The 18,376-nt window shown below is 41.7% G+C and overlaps 1 protein-coding gene across 2 annotated transcripts in view; it reads right to left on the minus strand.

Annotated features, from left to right (window-relative positions):
- Nucleotides 1-18,376, minus strand: part of LOC133463827 (transcription initiation factor TFIID subunit 4-like) — a 124,841-nt gene that overhangs the window by 63,197 nt on the left and 43,268 nt on the right. For both annotated transcript variants that reach the window (XM_061745576.1, XM_061745569.1), the window contains 3 exons: nt 14,201-14,370; nt 8,815-8,945; nt 5,234-5,359 (listed from right to left, as the gene is read on the minus strand). In XM_061745576.1, the coding sequence (XP_061601560.1) occupies nt 5,234-5,359; nt 8,815-8,945; nt 14,201-14,370 (427 nt within the window). The remainder of the gene's footprint in view (nt 1-5,233; nt 5,360-8,814; nt 8,946-14,200; nt 14,371-18,376) is intronic.

An 18,376-nucleotide genomic window follows, 5' to 3' on the forward strand; every position in this document is an offset into this window, starting at 1 on the left:
CTAAAACCAGGCCTCTTTGGACAGACACAAAACCTACCAGCAACCCCCCCAGCCTGGAACTGGCTTTAATGTGCCTCATAAAATGGCGACCGTGCCATGAACCACAATCCCAGCATGCCTTGCGGGATGGGGCGGCGCCTGAAAGCGCGCACATCCAATCGCAATGAGGCACCGATGACGTCACCGCAGCGCGCGTAGGATCAAAACCCCTGCCGCTGCTCCTCCTCGTTCTCTTCCGATCACCCTCTCATCCGAGCTGGATCGTTTGGCTCTGGGCCAAGATCCCATCTCCCTTTCTCCCCCCGGCTGGGGGGAGGTGTAAGGCCCCATCAAGCCGCTCCGTTGGACCTGCAGCCCGTTGAAGCCGCGGTGCACGGAGCCGCCCCCATCAGCTCTCGGTCTCAACTTTTCATCCAGAGTCCTGCTTCACGTGTCCCCGGTCCCTGGGAGCTGGAAAGGGGGGGGAAGCCGCTCCGAAGCTCGGCCCCGGCCCAGGGTGAGACCCGTTCCTCTTTCCTAACTTCTCTCTCTCTGCTCTTAAACTTCACCTGAAAGGACCTGTGGACAGCCTGCCCCGCGCAGAACCGAGACGCATCCCGCTGCCCGTCCCGGGGCCACGCGCTCAGGCCGACGGGCACCAGCACTCAGAAGAAGTAGACTGGCCCCGCGCGCCCCTGAGACGACGTGATAGCCTCCGGACCGGAGCTGGAGCGCCGGCTGCTTCAGCTGTACCCCCGTCCTCTCGTGATTCCAGAGTCAGGAGGAGGAGCGGGAGAGGCGGGAGGACTCTCTGGGATCGGACTCCGACCAAAGACCCGGCAGGAACCCCTGATCGGCACCCGGAGACCCGAGGAGGCGTGAGGTTTTGAGACCTGGGTGTATGAGTTTAACTGGGAGTGTTACAGAGCTAAATCTGTGTTCAGAGCTGAGATTACACCACCATCATTATAAGGACTGTTTTCATTAATTTTTAGTCACTACTTTCTGCTAGTCATTCATGTTTTAAAGCGCTGTTTTCTGCAGTTGATCACGGTTTAACACCGGGATCACCATCCGTTCTAATTGCACGTGGCCCAGAGGGCGCGTCCATCTTTAAAAGACCACAGGAGCCCTGTTGAACTGTAGATGTTCTGTATCTTCGTTATTATTGCTTGATTTCTTCTTTTTTTTCATTCCATGCATTTAACGTTTATGTTTCATTTTATTGATTGTTGTTTTTCTAGTTAATTAATTGTTTTATGGATACTTAAGCCATTTCTGCCATCAGGTTTATTTGGGTGTTGCGTTTATCATCTTTTGACACCCGTATGTAAATAAATTCTGATTGATTTCTTTATGAGTGGTTGTGTTATTTCATGCAAGATTTGGTCACAAATTGATTTGTTTAAGCAGAGCCTAGTGTTCGGATATCACGCCTTCACTGTTATTCTGTAAGATTTGCTGTTCTGCAGGATAATTCAAATCATAATGAGACTGATTTTCTGCTGTTCGTTATCGAATCCCACCGGAAGTAAGGCCCCGGCGGTGGTGCCCCTACGAGAATTATCATTTTTGATAATACAATTTGATAAATAGTCAACTTTATTAATTATTAATAATTCTTTAATAGAATTATCATTAGCCTTGATAACTGGACAGCCAAGCTACCTATGAGTTGCACAACAGGAGCATTAACGATAATTGAGCACGGACAATAAACAGTGTTGTTATCACTGGGAATGATCACTTCTGTGCAAATTATTCAGTAAGAATATTTTAGAAATACCATTTAAGGTTACTATAAAAGAATACACAGAACATAACGTAAATGTGGCAAATCAAAGTTGTGTAAATTGTAATCAACTGGTAATAATATGTTTTTGTTTTGTTTTTATATACAAAATTGTTTTAATGATATACAATAATACGATGTAATGTTCATGTTATTGATATTTTGGGTGCACTTGCATGTATTCTTAATTTTGTTATTCTTATAGACAACCATTCTCTGGCAACATCACTAAAACAGGATATCTACTTGCACTATTCTGAAGAGTTTAGTTATATTATATGGGATGGGTACTCATAAAACAGCAGCTACTTATTGGGATTTAAAAAAATCAAATCTTTACCAGTTCTAGTTTAAGTTTAACGTATGATTCAAGAGCTGGTAGAACCACCTTGAGCAGGAATAACTTGAGGTAATTGTTTTGATGTTATTCGTCCCTCACATTGTTGTCTATTCTTCTCTGCAGCGATGCTTCTGTTTGTTGAGGTTTCCAGGATGGTTTTTATGCACAACCCCAGCATTTCAGCTGGGCTGAGGTCTGGACTTGGACCGGGTCTTTTCAACATCTTGACTGTAGTGGATTTACTGGTGATCAATCTGCCATCACGTGACCCAATTCAGCCAAAGTTAAGCTCTTGGACAAGTGGCATAAAAAGTCTTACTATGTTTTCAGATCCAGTTTTGCAAACCTTACCATGTTCTGTTTAGAGAAAAGAGGCTTTTTCCTGGCAACCCTTCCAGGCAAGCCATCCTTTTTCATTTCTAATGGTATTGTATTCTTATGAACTTTAACATTTAACATGTTACCTGAGGCCCGGAGCTGCAGAGATGTGGCTCCGGTGCAGTTTCTGAGCACTGAAAGCTCTGTCCTTGTGGTGAACCTGCTGCTGATGTCTGTCCACCTTGTCATTGTGTTAACATGCTCATGAACGCTCCAGACCAGCAAACTGCCAAAACCTTCATAGAGATGAAGACTAATTCAGTGGCTAATGAGAATACATACTCGCCAGCAACCTCATAGGGCATACCAGGTGTATCTTATAAAGTGGCTGGTGAGCGTAAAAAGACACCTGGAACCTTATTTCACCGTGTCTGGACAAGTAAACACGTCCAAGAAGTCTGTGGAGACAAAACCAAAATGCTTCTTCCATCATCTAACTCATAAAAACAAGGAATATTGATAAGCTGCTGCTACTACTACTACTACTACATGCTAAATGTCTCATTGCTGGACACCTGAAAAGTGTTTGTTGTCCATCTCTGACCCTTTGGGTTAATTAACTATGCATATGTGAAGCTAACTGAAAGATTACACGATTAAACAAAAAGATTAAACACATGATTCATTTCTCACATCAGGGGAATCAAGACTTCCCACCTTTTTTTTTTTCTTCTTTCTACAATTTTATTTTTTAAATGATTGTCACATTATTATTGGAAACATGAAGGTAATACTTTAAATCAATATGGTTTTACTAATTTCTTAGGTAGGTAACGTGTAGGTGGATTTTTTTAATTTTTTATCTTGTATTTTTGCATAATTCTTGTCTGTAGAAATTGTAAATAGGTCATACTTATTCTCACTACCTCAAACTGCTGCACCTTAAAATGTTTATAATTTAGAAATTCCACATTTGTCTATTGTCTATTTGTTGATTGTTCATTTGTTTATTGTTTACCTTTAAGACCATAGAGAGCGAAACTACCGGAGTCAAATTCCTTGTTGGACAATGTTCGAACCTGGCCAATAAAGATGATTCTGATTCTGATTCTGATAAGAAGGATATTTGTATGATGCAATTCAACACATTTGGATATGGACCTTGTTTAAAACAATGAAACGAAATAAAAATAATGATATGAAAAGAGCCAAAAAGCCAAAGCCGTGGCTCTGGGGTGAAGTCTCACTCTCATCAATGAGGTTCATGCCATCCAAACAGCCTGGAGTGAAGCTCCTTCAACAACAACTGGTTGGACTTGAAAAACTTCTTTACTAATACAGTTAATAAAGAAAGCTTTCTATAAAAAAACAAGATTACAGTGTTCACCCACGTAGAACTGGGTTCCAACAAAGGAAATCAAAGGACACAATTCAAAGTGGTGTTGCTGAGGCGGTACCTTTGTTATTCCTCTTAACTGACCTACCGAAGCTATCTAGCTTCTCTTGACAGAAAAACACAAAAAAGGTCATGAGCTTTGGTGGCCAGTGTTCATCAAATAGGAGGCTGCTAATATCCTGCATGGACTGGACTGGAGCGTGATAATGCAATTAAGACAGTGAGGTGTGCTGCAATGAGGATCTTTACTGTGGGACATTGGTTCCATCAAAATTAATTAAATTAACCTAGCTTTCTGCTAATGTTGCACTGCAGGGCATTTTCATTTGCAAAACTTCCCCTCTCTCGCTCGCTCTTCTTTTATGTCAATAGTGATCTTTCTGCATTTAAAGAACTTTGGAAAAAAAAGAGAAGAAGACGATACATTTATTTTTACGTATAGAGACCCGAGAGAAAACTCGGTGAGTAATTCATCTCATAAAGCTGCAGCCACTTTCCCCCAAAGTTTAGCAAAACTTGCAAATGATGCATCTGTTGATTCAGTGATGACCTTTTTTTTCTCCCAGATTTTTTTAGAGTAACGCCTTCACACTGACTCCAAGCCACAGGTCAAATACAATTCAACACAATACAACAGAAAAAAAAAAAAAACTCCAACTCGGAGCGAAACATCTTGATTTAAAACAAAAAATGGCTCCAGGTCAGTGTGCAGGCTTTTTTCACAGAATTTTAAATAGCCTCACACCTAAAGTGTACATGTTTTATGTTTTGCTTTTTCTGCATTACATTTGCAGTCTCTAAATTCTTTTTAGTTTCCTATTCTTCATGTAGTATGTGAAATTTGTGAAATTACGTGGCTTACCAGCTTTTTCTTGACCATTTCCTCATTTTAACTATCAGAAATCACTTCATTTCGCCAAGCAATGTACATTGGTGTTTTTACCAGGTTTTACCAATTTAACCTGGTAAAAACAGCGCCACTGAGCAATAAAATAACAAATTAGAAATAAAAAATAGAAAAAAATATAATAACTACGTAAAAAACATATGTAATACGTATGTAAGGCATCAGTCTGTGATTAATAATAGTGGTTCAATCTGACTGTTTTGATTTTTGTTGGTTTTTTTCTATAACTGATGCTGTGTTTATTAACTTCACCTGTCCAGTCATGTGATGAGAGGATGTTTTGAAGGATGGGCGAGCCTCAGCTGCACGGTGCACGCAGGTTTGCTTAGTGTATGGATTCCACCGTCATTGTTTAGGGCCAGAAGCCTGAGAGGTCGTCTACTGGTGCAACGCTCCAATTCATCAGTCGGAGCCTGCCCAAGAGCAACAAGCGCACACCGACACACACCTGTTTTCTCGCGCACTCGTACACAAGAGGATGGTGAAGCAGCAGGGACTTACTTTAGCGGCTTTCAGAAGGATCTCCCTCTCCTGCTCGTCCTTTCTCTGCTTCTCGATTCTCTCCAGCTGCTCGAAGAAGCGAAGCTGCGAGCGAACGTCGCCACACTGCTCGTAGCACTCGTCATCCTGACAGGCGGACAGAGAGAAAATGACTGCCATGTACCAAGCAAAGCTTCCAGTGTGTTCTCTGGCTGCTTCTGAGGTGTTGGCAAATACATTCTCCACTTTTACCAGCAAGCCTTGATTCATTTATCTAACACAAGGAGAAATAAAAGGAAAAAAAAAATTACCAGAGTGGTTGCAGAATATTTTATCCATGACAAAATAATGAGAACATAAGAGAATTAAGCATCTGAAGAGAGACTTGTGTGTCATGCCCTCGACAATTAATAATGTCGCTATAATTATCAATTACTTTCATTCTCCCTACAACATGAGAAGGAGTTCATTAGGTTAAGAGGAATACGTTACAGCCGTGCTATAATGAGGTTTTCTGACACCGTCCTTACTGATTAATCATATTAGTTTGAAGTTGACTTTCTGTCACAAGTTATAAAATTGTTATTTGTATTTAGGTTTCCATAAAAGCTCCTCATAAACATAAACCAGGAAAGGACTTTACACTTTTTTTATTACATTGGTTTAGTGTGATATCTTGTTTAGTTTAGAGATATTATGCAAAAACTGTACTGAATAAACATAAATAATCATATTACCCATAATATTACCATATTATTTTTTAATACAGTACTCCTAGAGAAACATTTGCAGAGCATCCTTACTTCAATTTTCACTTTAAATAAACTCTTCAAGTTTCGGACATCATCTTCCTGCAAAAATGTGGGAAAAATGCAGTTTTTAGGGCCGTTTACCAGCTTTGTTACCATGAGAGTAATATCTGTGCACAGATTAACAACTTGCTGTGAAGCGGGGTGCCTGTACCTACGAGCAATCGTATTCTTCTGCTTGTTATTTCAATGTAAAGCAGCAAATTATCTCTCACATGCATTTAGTGAAACACAGAATCCCAGTTTAAAACTTCTCACACTTCAACATACTTTTTACACACAAACTTCTCGTGCGAGCAGACGTCACTCTTCTCTGCATCAGATCACCTCCCATCTGGGAATAAGTGTAAAAACAACTTTCGTGTGTCATCAAAAGTTAATAGTATAATTGCTTATTTCTTGTGTTTGCGTGTGGGACCGTGAGTCTCTGATGCAGCCGTGTTCCCGTCTTGAATTTGATCTCTATATCACTCGAGTGTGTGAGTGTGTGTGTGCACGGGTGGATGAGAGAAGCTGAGTGGCGCAGAGCACAAAGGCACATCAGAAGAGGCTCTTCACCAACACCCCCCAACCCCGCTTTTCTGCCTCTCTCATCCAGCCTCCCTCCTCTTTGTGGCGGCGCTGAGCATGCAGTCTTGCCGTGGCTCCTGCTGCCGCTCCCGCTGAAGCCCGGCTGCTCTTTAAGTCCGCTTTGTCTTTCGGTCTTTTCTCTCTCTATCTCTATCTCTCTCACACTTTCTCTCTATTTTTTCCGCTGATGTCAACATAGTGGCTTCACAGAGCTTCATGCCTCTGGAACACACCTCATTTGGAAAACCACAAAAAAAAGGAGTCGAACGAACGGAAAGACGACGCAGAAAACAAGATGGGGACAGCTGCAGCGATGCTCCTCTCCCCTCCTCCTCATCCTCCCACACTGGCATCAAGAAAAACACATTTTCAAAGTTTCCCCCCCCCTCCCGTTCTCAAAAGGATGCAAAGATTAAGCCTTGTCGTGGAGCTCCATTGTTCTTTAATGTAGACCAATTAAAAGTGGTGGTGTAGTTGCATCCTTGGCCTACAAGAGGTGGAGTCACCAATACAGAAAAGCATGCAGGTGTGTGTGTTTTCAAACTCATGCTTTTTTAAACAACTTAAGGGCATTAAAACTTCTCATCTTAACTTTTTTTTGCCTTGATATTGATGGTGCACTTACTTTTTTGTGTTTGGGACTTATTCGTTTTATGTATTTATTTGTTAACGTTCATTGCATACAAGCGCGCCCATGTACACGTTTGTACGGTTATCTGTGTGTAAAGAGTTGCAGGGGCCCTTTAATTCTTTCCACGCTAATAATCCTATTAGAATTTAAACTCCGAATTTGCTGGAGTTCATCCGATGCTGAGATCTGTCTCTGTGTGTTAAACAGCTGCTCAGATACAAACGGCACATTTCATGTAACAAGACAAGTACAACAAGAAAGTTTCTCATTCTTGTTAATTCAATGGCAGATTGAGTCTTTCTTCGTGACGTTCGAACGACCAAGAAGCCACTTCTCTGCCTGCTGTAATAATGAGATGTTTTTCAGTGAGTTCTCTGGTATTATTGCCTCTTATTTGATTATTATAAATGAAGATTGACAGGAAACATGGTTAAAGAAGCCAGGGGAGCAAATCAAATCAGGGGGACTGATGACTTTGAGCCCATTGAGGGGAACCGTCCCCATGGATGCCAGTAAGAGTCCCGACCACCAGCCTTACGTTGTCAGGCAGCATGTAGCATGCTGATGTAGGAGTGCTGACCTGCTGCAGTATACCTCACTGGTACGAGCCAGTCGTGCATGATTGGGAAATAAGTTGCACATACCACTGTTTTCGTCTGGTGTGTGTCTGAATAAAGGAATGTGGAACATTAAATGAGACATATTACGGCCTTTTTTCAAACGCTGACACGTTTTTCCTCAAGTTTTAATGAAAACTCTGCAACATGCTTTGGTAAAAAAAAACACAGGGTTACAGTAAAATAGCTCCCTTTTTGTCCAAATCTTTACTAATCTGTGCATATCAGTCAGTTTAATGGGCCAGATTCAGCCAATTATGTTCAATCACAGTTCTCTGCAAAATTAAACTGAACTAATCAGTGAATGAGATATTTTTATACCCTGACCACCGAAAACAAAGGGACAGGGTTGTATTTTACTTGAAATAAAGTTGAAAGGTGCTCATATTATATCCACATTCACTCAAAAATTACCTTTGACAGAATACTTTCACTTTAATTGATTCATTTAGCCAAAATATTGTATATTCCATCATGTCTAAAAAACAAATCTCACACCCCAAATGTAAATGATAAAAACTGAGCTGCTCGTGCATCGATTACCCCTCCGTCCTCAACCCCTTCTCTGCATCTAAGTGTGTTTTATTTATTTATTTATTCTTAACGACAGTAGCTATATGTCTCATTAAACACCTAAGATTTAAAATCTCATATCTGAACTAATAATCATTGATTGGTTGCTTAGTTGATTCATTCATTAATTTTCTAAACCCATGTTAGACTGTGGATGGTCATGGATGAACCAGTGATGATCAGGTACAAAACAACGTGCGCTCTATTGAAGGCAGCATAGCTCGGACAACCAATGGCTTGCGTTTCCGTACTATTACAGCCCTCTCGTATCTTCCCAACCCTAATTCCATGCACTAGTAGTGTAGGAGCTGCCATAAACAGCGTTGATCTCTCAGCAACATTATGGTGAGGCACATGGAGGACAGGAATGGTGGGGTGGGGATGAACGAGCGCTCCTCTCACCTTACAGGAGTCCAGTCGGTGCTGAGCAATGACAGAAACCTTTTCTACCACGGTTCGAAGTCGTGACTGTGTAGCGTGCGAGATGAACGTCACGGCCTCCATGGGAACCTCCGTCACTCCGAACTTCTTAGCTGTGAATTACACACGTGTTGAGAATGTCCGTCATCAGCAGAATTTTGGCTTTTTTTCCCATAAATCATCACAAAAAATAATAAACAAAAAGCTGAGCCTCAATTCTATCATCAAAACGTCTTGTGAGAAAGTTATACTTTTGTTTAAGCTCAGTGTTGATTAACTGAAGGATAAACTATCACAAATGATTGTCACATAACTTCACCTGCTTTTATGGTGAAGCATCCACAGAAAAGTACTTAGCTTGCACTTCATATAAGGACCAGCACCTGTAATTTCATTGTTCTGAAATATGGACAATGACAATAGAGAATCTTGAAACAAAATACCAAAACCACCATCCAGCACCTCCTCTCAAACACAAGTCCACATTTACTGCACAGACCCCCCCCTTCAAAGAGAAGAGTCATCATACACACAAGTTACTTCTGGTCCCATCGTGCAAAACTCTTTAAAAGCTAAACCACGTCGAGTGTGTGAACGACACCGATCGTCTCTTCTCATATAAGGATCATTTAGCTTCCTCGGAGCAAAACTCATCTGAAGTCATAACAAAAGAGAGGAAGACAGACTGTGGAAGGGTTACTATCTGTTTTCAACTACCTTTTTAATTATTCCATTTACATAATTTCCTCTCTGGCACCCTTTTAAGTAAACCACACCAATTATTTAAATCAGCCGAACAATACATACACTCCTCATCTCCATTCAAGCTTTGAAATGTGTAAAGGGAGCCCTGTTAGCCTTAAAATTACACTGGGAACACATGTGGCAGTGTCATGAGGTTACAGAAAACCACTAATATGCTTCTGCTACTTAAAAACACTCTTGGCGACATTAATATTTCAGAAAAAGTTTAAGGATCTGCAGAGAGGGAGAGAGAGAGAGAGAGAGCGCACGTCAGTGAACAAAAACACTTTTCAGCTGGCACTGATGCTAATCATTAAAATTCACCTAGAAAAAGAACAGACTAATGATCCGCACAGCTTTATTTTTGTGTGTGTGTGTGTCTCCTTCTAGCAGGGAAATAGAGATAACAGGAATAACATGGAGGAAAAAGGGTAATGTTTCCAATTAGGCGGGGAATTGAACTTAAACTTTTTCACACATGGGTTTGTACTTTCTGCCTGACTTGAGACAAAATTCTGTTAATGTCGGTCTCGGCTCATCCCTTAGTTTCAGACTTGAACATCCGAGGATCACAGATACAAGCAGCATTTCCTCGTGTCAGTTCGGGTCGCTGTCATAGGACCTTTGTTACGTCGGGCTGACACTTTGCTGGCTGCGGCATTTTCCTCCTTCGGTGAAGTCCATCATTTACAACCTCGGAGATCTTTTTGTTCACATGTCAAGCATCTCTTGGTACGTGTAACGTTAGCGGACGAGACGGCTGCTGGAAACAGATAGTTCACTTGTACGCCGTGACGACCTCCTGCTTATCCTTTTGAACGCGAACATAATACGATCTCACCTCGATCTGCATTGAGCTTTCACATGTATTTAGTGCGGAGCCGACTAGTTTCCATAGCAACTTGTCCACTGGCCTGAAGAGTAGCTGGCAGTGGAAATGAAAAAGGTACTGGACGGCCTGTGTGTATATGCAGCTATGTGATTCCCTCCAGTTGAAGAAAGACTTGCGTTAAAACAACCCTAGGTCTATTATTAGATGGCAAGGAATGTAAACTTTGGTTAGGGACCAAGAAAAAAGCATAAATGGAAGCAGTTTTGAGTTAGAGCGAAATACGTGTTGTCAGCAAAATGGCAGGTAAGGTTAGCACAGGGGCCAATGGAGCTACGTCAAAATAAATAGATATTTTAAGCTTCAGACAAGACTCAAAAATGGTAGTTTGGACAAAGTCCCTACAGACGAGCTGAGGTAATTTCAACTATGTACACACAGGAATGAATGAATTGACAAAGAAAGAAAAACCCTGCAATGGTCACCGACATAACTTGAACCGACAACAGTAATAATAAATAATAATGTGCAGAACATTAACTAATGAAAGTCAGACACTGCTTTTGAACTCTAGTTGAAAAGAATCATTTTTAAAAAAACAAAGTAATGCAATGGGCCCGGACTAAGTAGATGGTACCCCTAGAAAAGATTACAAATCATTTGACCATGATGACAATGTTAAACTAGGCAAGTTTAATTGTGCAGAACAATTCACCAACAAGGGCAAAATCAAGTGTGTCCTGTAATTAACGTCACAGATGTTCAGTCAGTCAGTCTGGTTATTTAAAGGGTTATAAGTCGTAATTCTGCTGTTTGGTATCGTGGTGTTCGCCTCACTGAACATGGATCGGAGAAAACAAGGGGACGGTTGTCTGAGGAGGTCGGAAAGAAGATTCTAGACAATCATGTCATCATTCATTGAGAAGTTTAGTGTCCATGGGGCTGTAGCCCCATGGACACTCCCTGGAGGTGCATGCAACAACTTTCAAAGAAAAATGGGTGAAAAATGAAATGCTGAGTGAAAGAAACACCTAATGTACAGCGTTATCTTTTATGGCTGCTTAGCTGCATCTGGGACGGCGTGTTTTGAATCTGCGCAGCTACAATGAAATCTTGAACACCGTCAAGACATTCTGCAGTGAGATGTGCTGCACAATTTCTGGTGATTGGACCTGTTCCAAATAAAAGAAACCCGCTATGATCTGAGGGGGAAACTCATGTTTGAGATGACTACAGCAAGAACTAATATTAAAAAGAGATGTACATCAAATAAGGCTAGAGAAATTTGGAATAGTTGTGATAACGACCTAAAAATGTGTAGTTCTATCTTCAAGTTTAAGGAAATGTTTAAAGACAATACTGTAAATAAATATAAAACACTATAATTATAAAGTATACTATGAAAAACATTTTGAAACATCAATTTTATATTTTGTCTTACTTATTTTTGTCTTCTTTATGTATTGTTTGTTTCCACGGAGTAATGCTAATGTCTCATATTTAAGCTGATCATAAGAAAAAAAGGGTAGGCACTATAAGCTACGGCTTCAGCCTACACCTTTTCGGCAAAAGAAATGTTTGTTTTTTTTACCTTTTCATCTTGTTTTGTAAAAAAGTGTGTACAAGCCGAAATAAAGAGTCATAAAGATTCATTTCCGAAAACGTGGCCTCAGTCGCAGGTCATGTGTCCTCCAGCAGGAATGACCAAAAACAAGTCCTATTGAAGGTCGTAGTTTGTCCATGAGAACTGGACCCAAATACCAGCCTACAGGTGCAGAGAGAGTTACAAAAGTCTCAAGGTGATTGACTCATAAGGTTGTGCAACAAAATATTAACTTGAGGGTTATTGTTGTTTTTAATCATTCTGTTTAAACACTATTCAAAAGAGAATTTTCATTAGTCAATTATTAATAAATATCATGTTTCTCGGTTTCATGTTCCTTCTGTGTCCACTTACTTTTTTTGTGTAATAGATACAAACAAATGTGTCCATACGTGTCTAAAAACGACGTTTGCACTGATCATGTTTGGCATTTATACACAATTTGACTTCGGTCCGGTGAAGTCCAAACTCATTATGAGCCTGATAAGCATCAACACCGATTTAGCCGAGTTCCTCTACATTCCTCTTTTATCTCACCATCATGCCTCGTGCACTCGCATGGACCAACTCCAAAGGCATCACTTCATGTGCACAAGTGTGTGTTTGGACCTTTAAGGTACAAGTGGACTGTCATCATGTATTGCAGAGGATTTCTGAAGGACTCCAGCTGTGCCTCTGCTCTGGTTTCTGGGATGGGAGGTGGGACGCTGCTTCCCCCCGCCCCCCATAAGACAAACAAGAGCTCAGGGAAAAGCCTGGAGGGGTTATGAAAGGAAGAGGAGAAAGGCACAAGTGTGTGTTTGCAGGGGATTCATAAGGAAGCAGAGGACACAAAACAAAGAGAAAGAAATCAAAGATGTGGCCAACATCCACCGAAATCAGTGTTCAGAAAGGATGGAGAAGGTTGGGCTTTTTGCTTGTTTGTTTGATTTTAATAGGGAAATTTACAAAGAAAAAAAGAAAGTACATAATAAAAAACAAATGACCAAATAAGATCGCGGAACTGGACGAGGTGGGGGCAATCCCGGGTCAGGAAAGGTCAGGGGGAAGTTTTTAGTGGGATGCTGAACGGTAAGCGGGAGCGAAGGCTTGGTTGGTGCTCGTACAGCAGAGAGGAGAGAGCGAGCCGCCCTGATTGAGCGGAGCTGGCAGGCCAGGAGAGCCTCCCTCGGACTGCTGTCAGCTGCGAGCGTGGAGAGGCCAATCAATGACACAACAAAGCTGCGCAAGTGCAACTTTCCCAGCAGGGGGCACACTAGCCTCCTGCCCCGTATCACGCTGTGCGGCCCCTCCAGAAAGGATTTATATTTTTAAACAACCCTTCTACCCCAAGGTGACGGAATAACAACCACGCCAAGAGTCCACGTAACGAAACATGACCTGCAGGCCCCCATGCAACTCTACAGATACTTTAATTGAGATGAAGCGAGATGAGGGTGCTCGGCTCCCCCGTCTTCTGCTATTACGCTGTGTGTTTTTTGATCTGTTGCACACGACTTTTCTGTTATTTTGCAAAATAATGGTGAAAACACAAGATTTCCTTGTGGATCTAAAACCTGTACAATATCTAAAACAATGAAACCGTTAGCTGCAAAGAGAGATTTGTACTTCCGTGTGATAGTGCAAACAAGAAAAGACCTTTCCACCTGCATCGGTAGGAGCAGGGATGACTGCCGTCCAACTGTCAGGACCCACTAAAAAGAGATCGAATCAAAACTTCACTGCCAAGTTTTATTCCCTTTAAACTCCGTTCCTTTAGTCCACAGGACAATCTGACAGCCAGCCTTCAAAAGACAAACCCATAAAGTATTTATGTCTGAGCCTGGGGTCCAGTGAGCTCAGACAGCCACTGAAGAATTGATTAAAGGAGGTGAAAGAATTGTTAAGTGTATCAAATTTAAACCAAGGCCAAACAAGAAAATCTTCAATCTGAGTCACTGAAGGAGACAGAACCGAGACTGCCTTCAGAGATGACACAATAAATACAGGAAGAAAAAAAACACATGCCCCACACCAAAAGGACGGCATTGTGATTTAATCACAGCTATATTGGATTGTTTTTTTGTTTGTTTGTTTTATTTAAACCAAAATGACTACTGCTGCAATGGTAACCACTTTGGTTAGGAAAGGCCGAGCAGAGCTCATGGGTTGGATTGTTATGTTGCACGGAGGGTGACGTAAGCGTGTCTCACCAGTTTCCAGGATGCGTCGGTGTAGCAGCCCTGGATGGAGAAAGGCCTCGTCCTTACACGAGCGGATCTGGGTTCCCACCAGCTCGGAGTTGGTCGCCAGTATTCTGGCGCTCTCCTCGTTTAGGTTGACCCCCGCCATGGAGGCCACGTCATTGATGTCGTCGTCATCTCTGAAACACGATCAGTTTGAAACACATTCAGTGGAAAATGCTCGGTTCCGCTTTGGAAATGACTCAAACCCCAAATACAACATGAAGAATATCCCTATTGGTGGTTGACGATTAATCATGCGACCTCAAACCAACGGAGCAGGTCTGGGGTTCATTTATGGTTCCCTGGCCACAAACGAGGCTGGTGGAGGGGTGCAAATGTTTAGGAAAGTGGTTGCATTCCAGCGACCAAAACATGCCGCAGATATTTCATTATTCCTGAGAAAATTCTGTCAACCTATTAAAAAAAAAACTGCCATAACTTATGAGTTTTTACATAAAAAATGGCATCGCCACACTTTCCATCACAATTCCCATCTGAATATTATCAAAACATAATCCTTTTAAGCAATGGTTTTGTGATTCCTCATGAATATTTTCCTGAATAAAATTATGCATTACTATTTGTTTTTTAAACAGAGGAAAATATTGACGAACACTTCCCGTTGCAGGGTCCATTTGTGTCCCCGCTCTGAGACGGCGAAGCACTTAGCCGGGTTCGGTGAGGATGCTCCAGAGGATTGGCAACGCACGGGAAACTAGAATCCCTTTTTTTTTAGTAATGTATTTTCTTGATGTGCTTGTGCTTGATGTACAGGACAGGATTAACATATAGACTGTAGTTTACAGTAAGAGACGTCCACACATCACGTCCAGGCTGTGAGTTTCCATCTGCACCGGCATCGTGAGAGCCCCCCCTACAATCCTGATACTTTGGCAAGTAATGACTGAATCTGGCCTGAATTACCAGAGCGGTGACATGTTGCGCTCACAGCACTCGCCTGAAGCACGCAGCTTTGACGGACTGTGTTTTTGTGTATACATGTGTGCAGTGCGGGGTCACGGGTTCTTCCAGGCATCTTGGACTGCAGGCACACACACCATAAGCCGTATCCGCCCCGCCGAGGCCCCGGCGCTGCTCGGTGCAGCCACAGAGAGGCGATATGAAACTTGACACCATGGCGGGAGGTTGACAAAGGCAATTAGGGCAGCTCTCTGAACCTCGCACACCTCTACCTTCTCTCTCCTCTCCCTACTCTTCCCCCAGCACTTTAATTAAACCTTCAAAGAGATAATCTACACTACAACAGAAGCACCGATACGTATGTGGGACAATGTGCCCCGCGCTTCACCTCCAGCTCTGCGGCTTCTTTATCGTGTCCTGGCAGATAACTCAGCTGGCCTTAAAAACAAATACGCTCCGGGCCCACATCCCCGCAGCCACAACCGAAGACCGCTGCCTGAACAACCTCAAACAACTCGTGACAGCCGAGTGGTTATTCAAGATGACTTAAAAAGCAAGTCATTGTCTGCCAGCCCAAAGGACGGCATGTCTGTAAACCTGCACTGAGGATTTACGTGTCTTTAGTCCCGGTGTCAGCGTGGGACACCTGTTGTCTATAACGCGGCATCACACCTGCTTCTGTCTCTGTAAACTGAAAGCCAGACCTGAGTCTGAGCGAAGGACTTCAAAAGGAGAGTAAAGGAGCACCACATGGTCGGAGAAGGCTGGTACAACCAGCACACACACACAACAGGTGAGGAGAGCCTTTAAACAGCATGCTAATCTCTGAAGGTTGAAGATAAAATGTTGTTGGTAGATATTGTTGAGAATGTATTTGTTACAAAACATTGTTATAGAGCAGGGGTCGGCAACCCGCGGCTCTAGAGCCGCATGCGGCTCTTTAGCGCCGCCCTAGTGGCTCCTGGAGCTTTTTCAAAAATTCTTGACCTTTTTTTTCTACTTTTTTTCCTTTTTTTCTTCTTTTTCCCTCTTTTTTTCTTCTTCTTTCCTCTTTTTTTCTTCCTTTTTCCTTTCCTTTATAATCTCGATATTTTGACTTTTTTCTCAAAATTTCGACTTTTGTCTCAAGATTGTACTTCAACATTATTCTTGAAATTTCAACTTTTTTCTCAATATTAAGACTTTTTTCTCGACATTTCGACTTTTGTCTCAAGATTGTACTTTCCTTTTTTTCCTCTTTTTTTTCTTTTTTCTCTTTTTTTCTTCCTTTCCTTTTTAATCTCGATATTTTGACTTTTTTCTCGAAATTTTGACTTTTTTCTCAGCATTGACTTTTTTCTCGAAGTGCATAATGAAAAAAAAAATCTTCCCCCAGTTATAACTAATCTAGATACATGCAGCATGTGTTGCCTTCATTCTAAGGCTTATACAAAACTTTTCATTTTTTGCGGCTCCAGACATATTTGTTTTTTGTGTTTTTGTACCAATATGGCTCTTTAAACATTTTGGGTTGCCGATCCCCTGTTATAGAGGAATAAATAAGTTTAAAATATAAGTTAACATTAATATTAAGACAGGCAGTTCATGTGATGAATAGAGGATTCAAATCTGACTGAATTCATTTATTTGTAGGCACATTGAAATGGATCTTCACTACCCATGATGCTCTACGAGCAGGAAGGTGGACATGAGGTGATTCTGTGATGTTGTTGTGGGCAGACATGTTTTAGCCTGCCATGAACCAGCACCTGCTGTATCTGTTTTTCCCTTTTTTATTTACTAACTAAAGTACGTCTGAACTGAAGAAACGTCTCGCTTCGTGATTCTTAGTCTGTAAGCAAAATCTCCAACAGATATGTTCTCTTACTTGTGTCCAGTAAAAATAAAAGGGGAAAAAAAAGCAGTAATAGTTTATGATTAGCGCATCGACGTTATCTACCATTGCAGCTGGAAGGCTACATCAAATTTAGAAAAAGACACTTTTTTTTATCTCCAAGTCTGTCAGTTATTGGTACAACTACCTCAAAACTATTTAAGTTGGCTCGCCGGTCCTGAGTAGCCCTCCCCAAAACTCTCACAACAATTATGACCTGTTCCTCCTCCTGACTCGTGGAGCTGTTTGTGGGCCGTCTTGCTCACACAGACTTTTTCAAATAGGTGCTGTATAAGACTGAGGTCAGGACGTCAGCTCCAATACTAAAACTTTCGGAAGCCCCACCCACCTTTAACCCGTTAGCTGACGTCTTGAGGTGTTGTTTTCATGTATTTGCATGATCTTCTTTCCTCATGATGCTGCACCAGTCCCTCCTGCAGCATGACTGCTGTGACCGGCCTCTACTGCATTATGGGATGCAGTACGCAATGTAATCTGGCCTGTTTCACACTGGAAATTTCAACATCCAGGTATTACTGTTCACATCTTGCATACGCTGACCACTGACAGCTACTTAGCTTCAAAACATCACTACTTCTAATCACTGGACTTTCTGGGATTTTCAGATTTTAATTAATATTTATCAGCAGTGATATACTGCATACTTCTTACCTATATCAGCTTTCAAGCATTGCTCTCGACATACACCTTTTGGTCCTAGTACAGTTAACCTATACCTCCAAAAGACCAATGGCAAATAACCAAATGCTGAATTTGAGGCTTCAAAAACCAGCACAGTGATTCCTTTCCAAGTGTTGCCAATGTACATGTACTGTATATATTTATATATTTACATATGTACATATATACAGGAACCCAGATCATGAGTTCATACAGCAAGCCGGTATTCTGCACGATGTGCACAGTGTGACATCACCACCTATCCTTTCTAGTCCGAGCTTGTACCCCTTTGTTTCGCCGCTGTTGCAACCTTCCAAGGTGGAACAGAGGTCATTGAAGAAAAACTCCCCGCTGCTCCATCTGGGCGTCATTCACAGAGAAAGTGATGTGAAATTATTGGAGCAACAGTCCCGCCTTGAGTGCTATATGTAATAGCTTAGATTTTATCTATAAGGCTTATAAATTCAAGGGAAAACATGACTCACACGTGGCAAAAGGATTGATCGAGACCCTTTACTGATGTACGGTTCAAAATGAAATATCGCATTAAAGGTCACAGAATGGAAACCAAACTAACCACTCTGATCAGAATGAAAGTGATGTCCAAAGGTTTTAAATTACTAGATGTTACACTCTGAAGGTTCCTTTTGTTTTTATGAGCAGAATAT

This window comes from Cololabis saira, chromosome 2 (assembly GCF_033807715.1).
Source record: "Cololabis saira isolate AMF1-May2022 chromosome 2, fColSai1.1, whole genome shotgun sequence".
NCBI classification, from domain to species: Eukaryota; Metazoa; Chordata; class Actinopteri; order Beloniformes; family Belonidae; genus Cololabis; species Cololabis saira.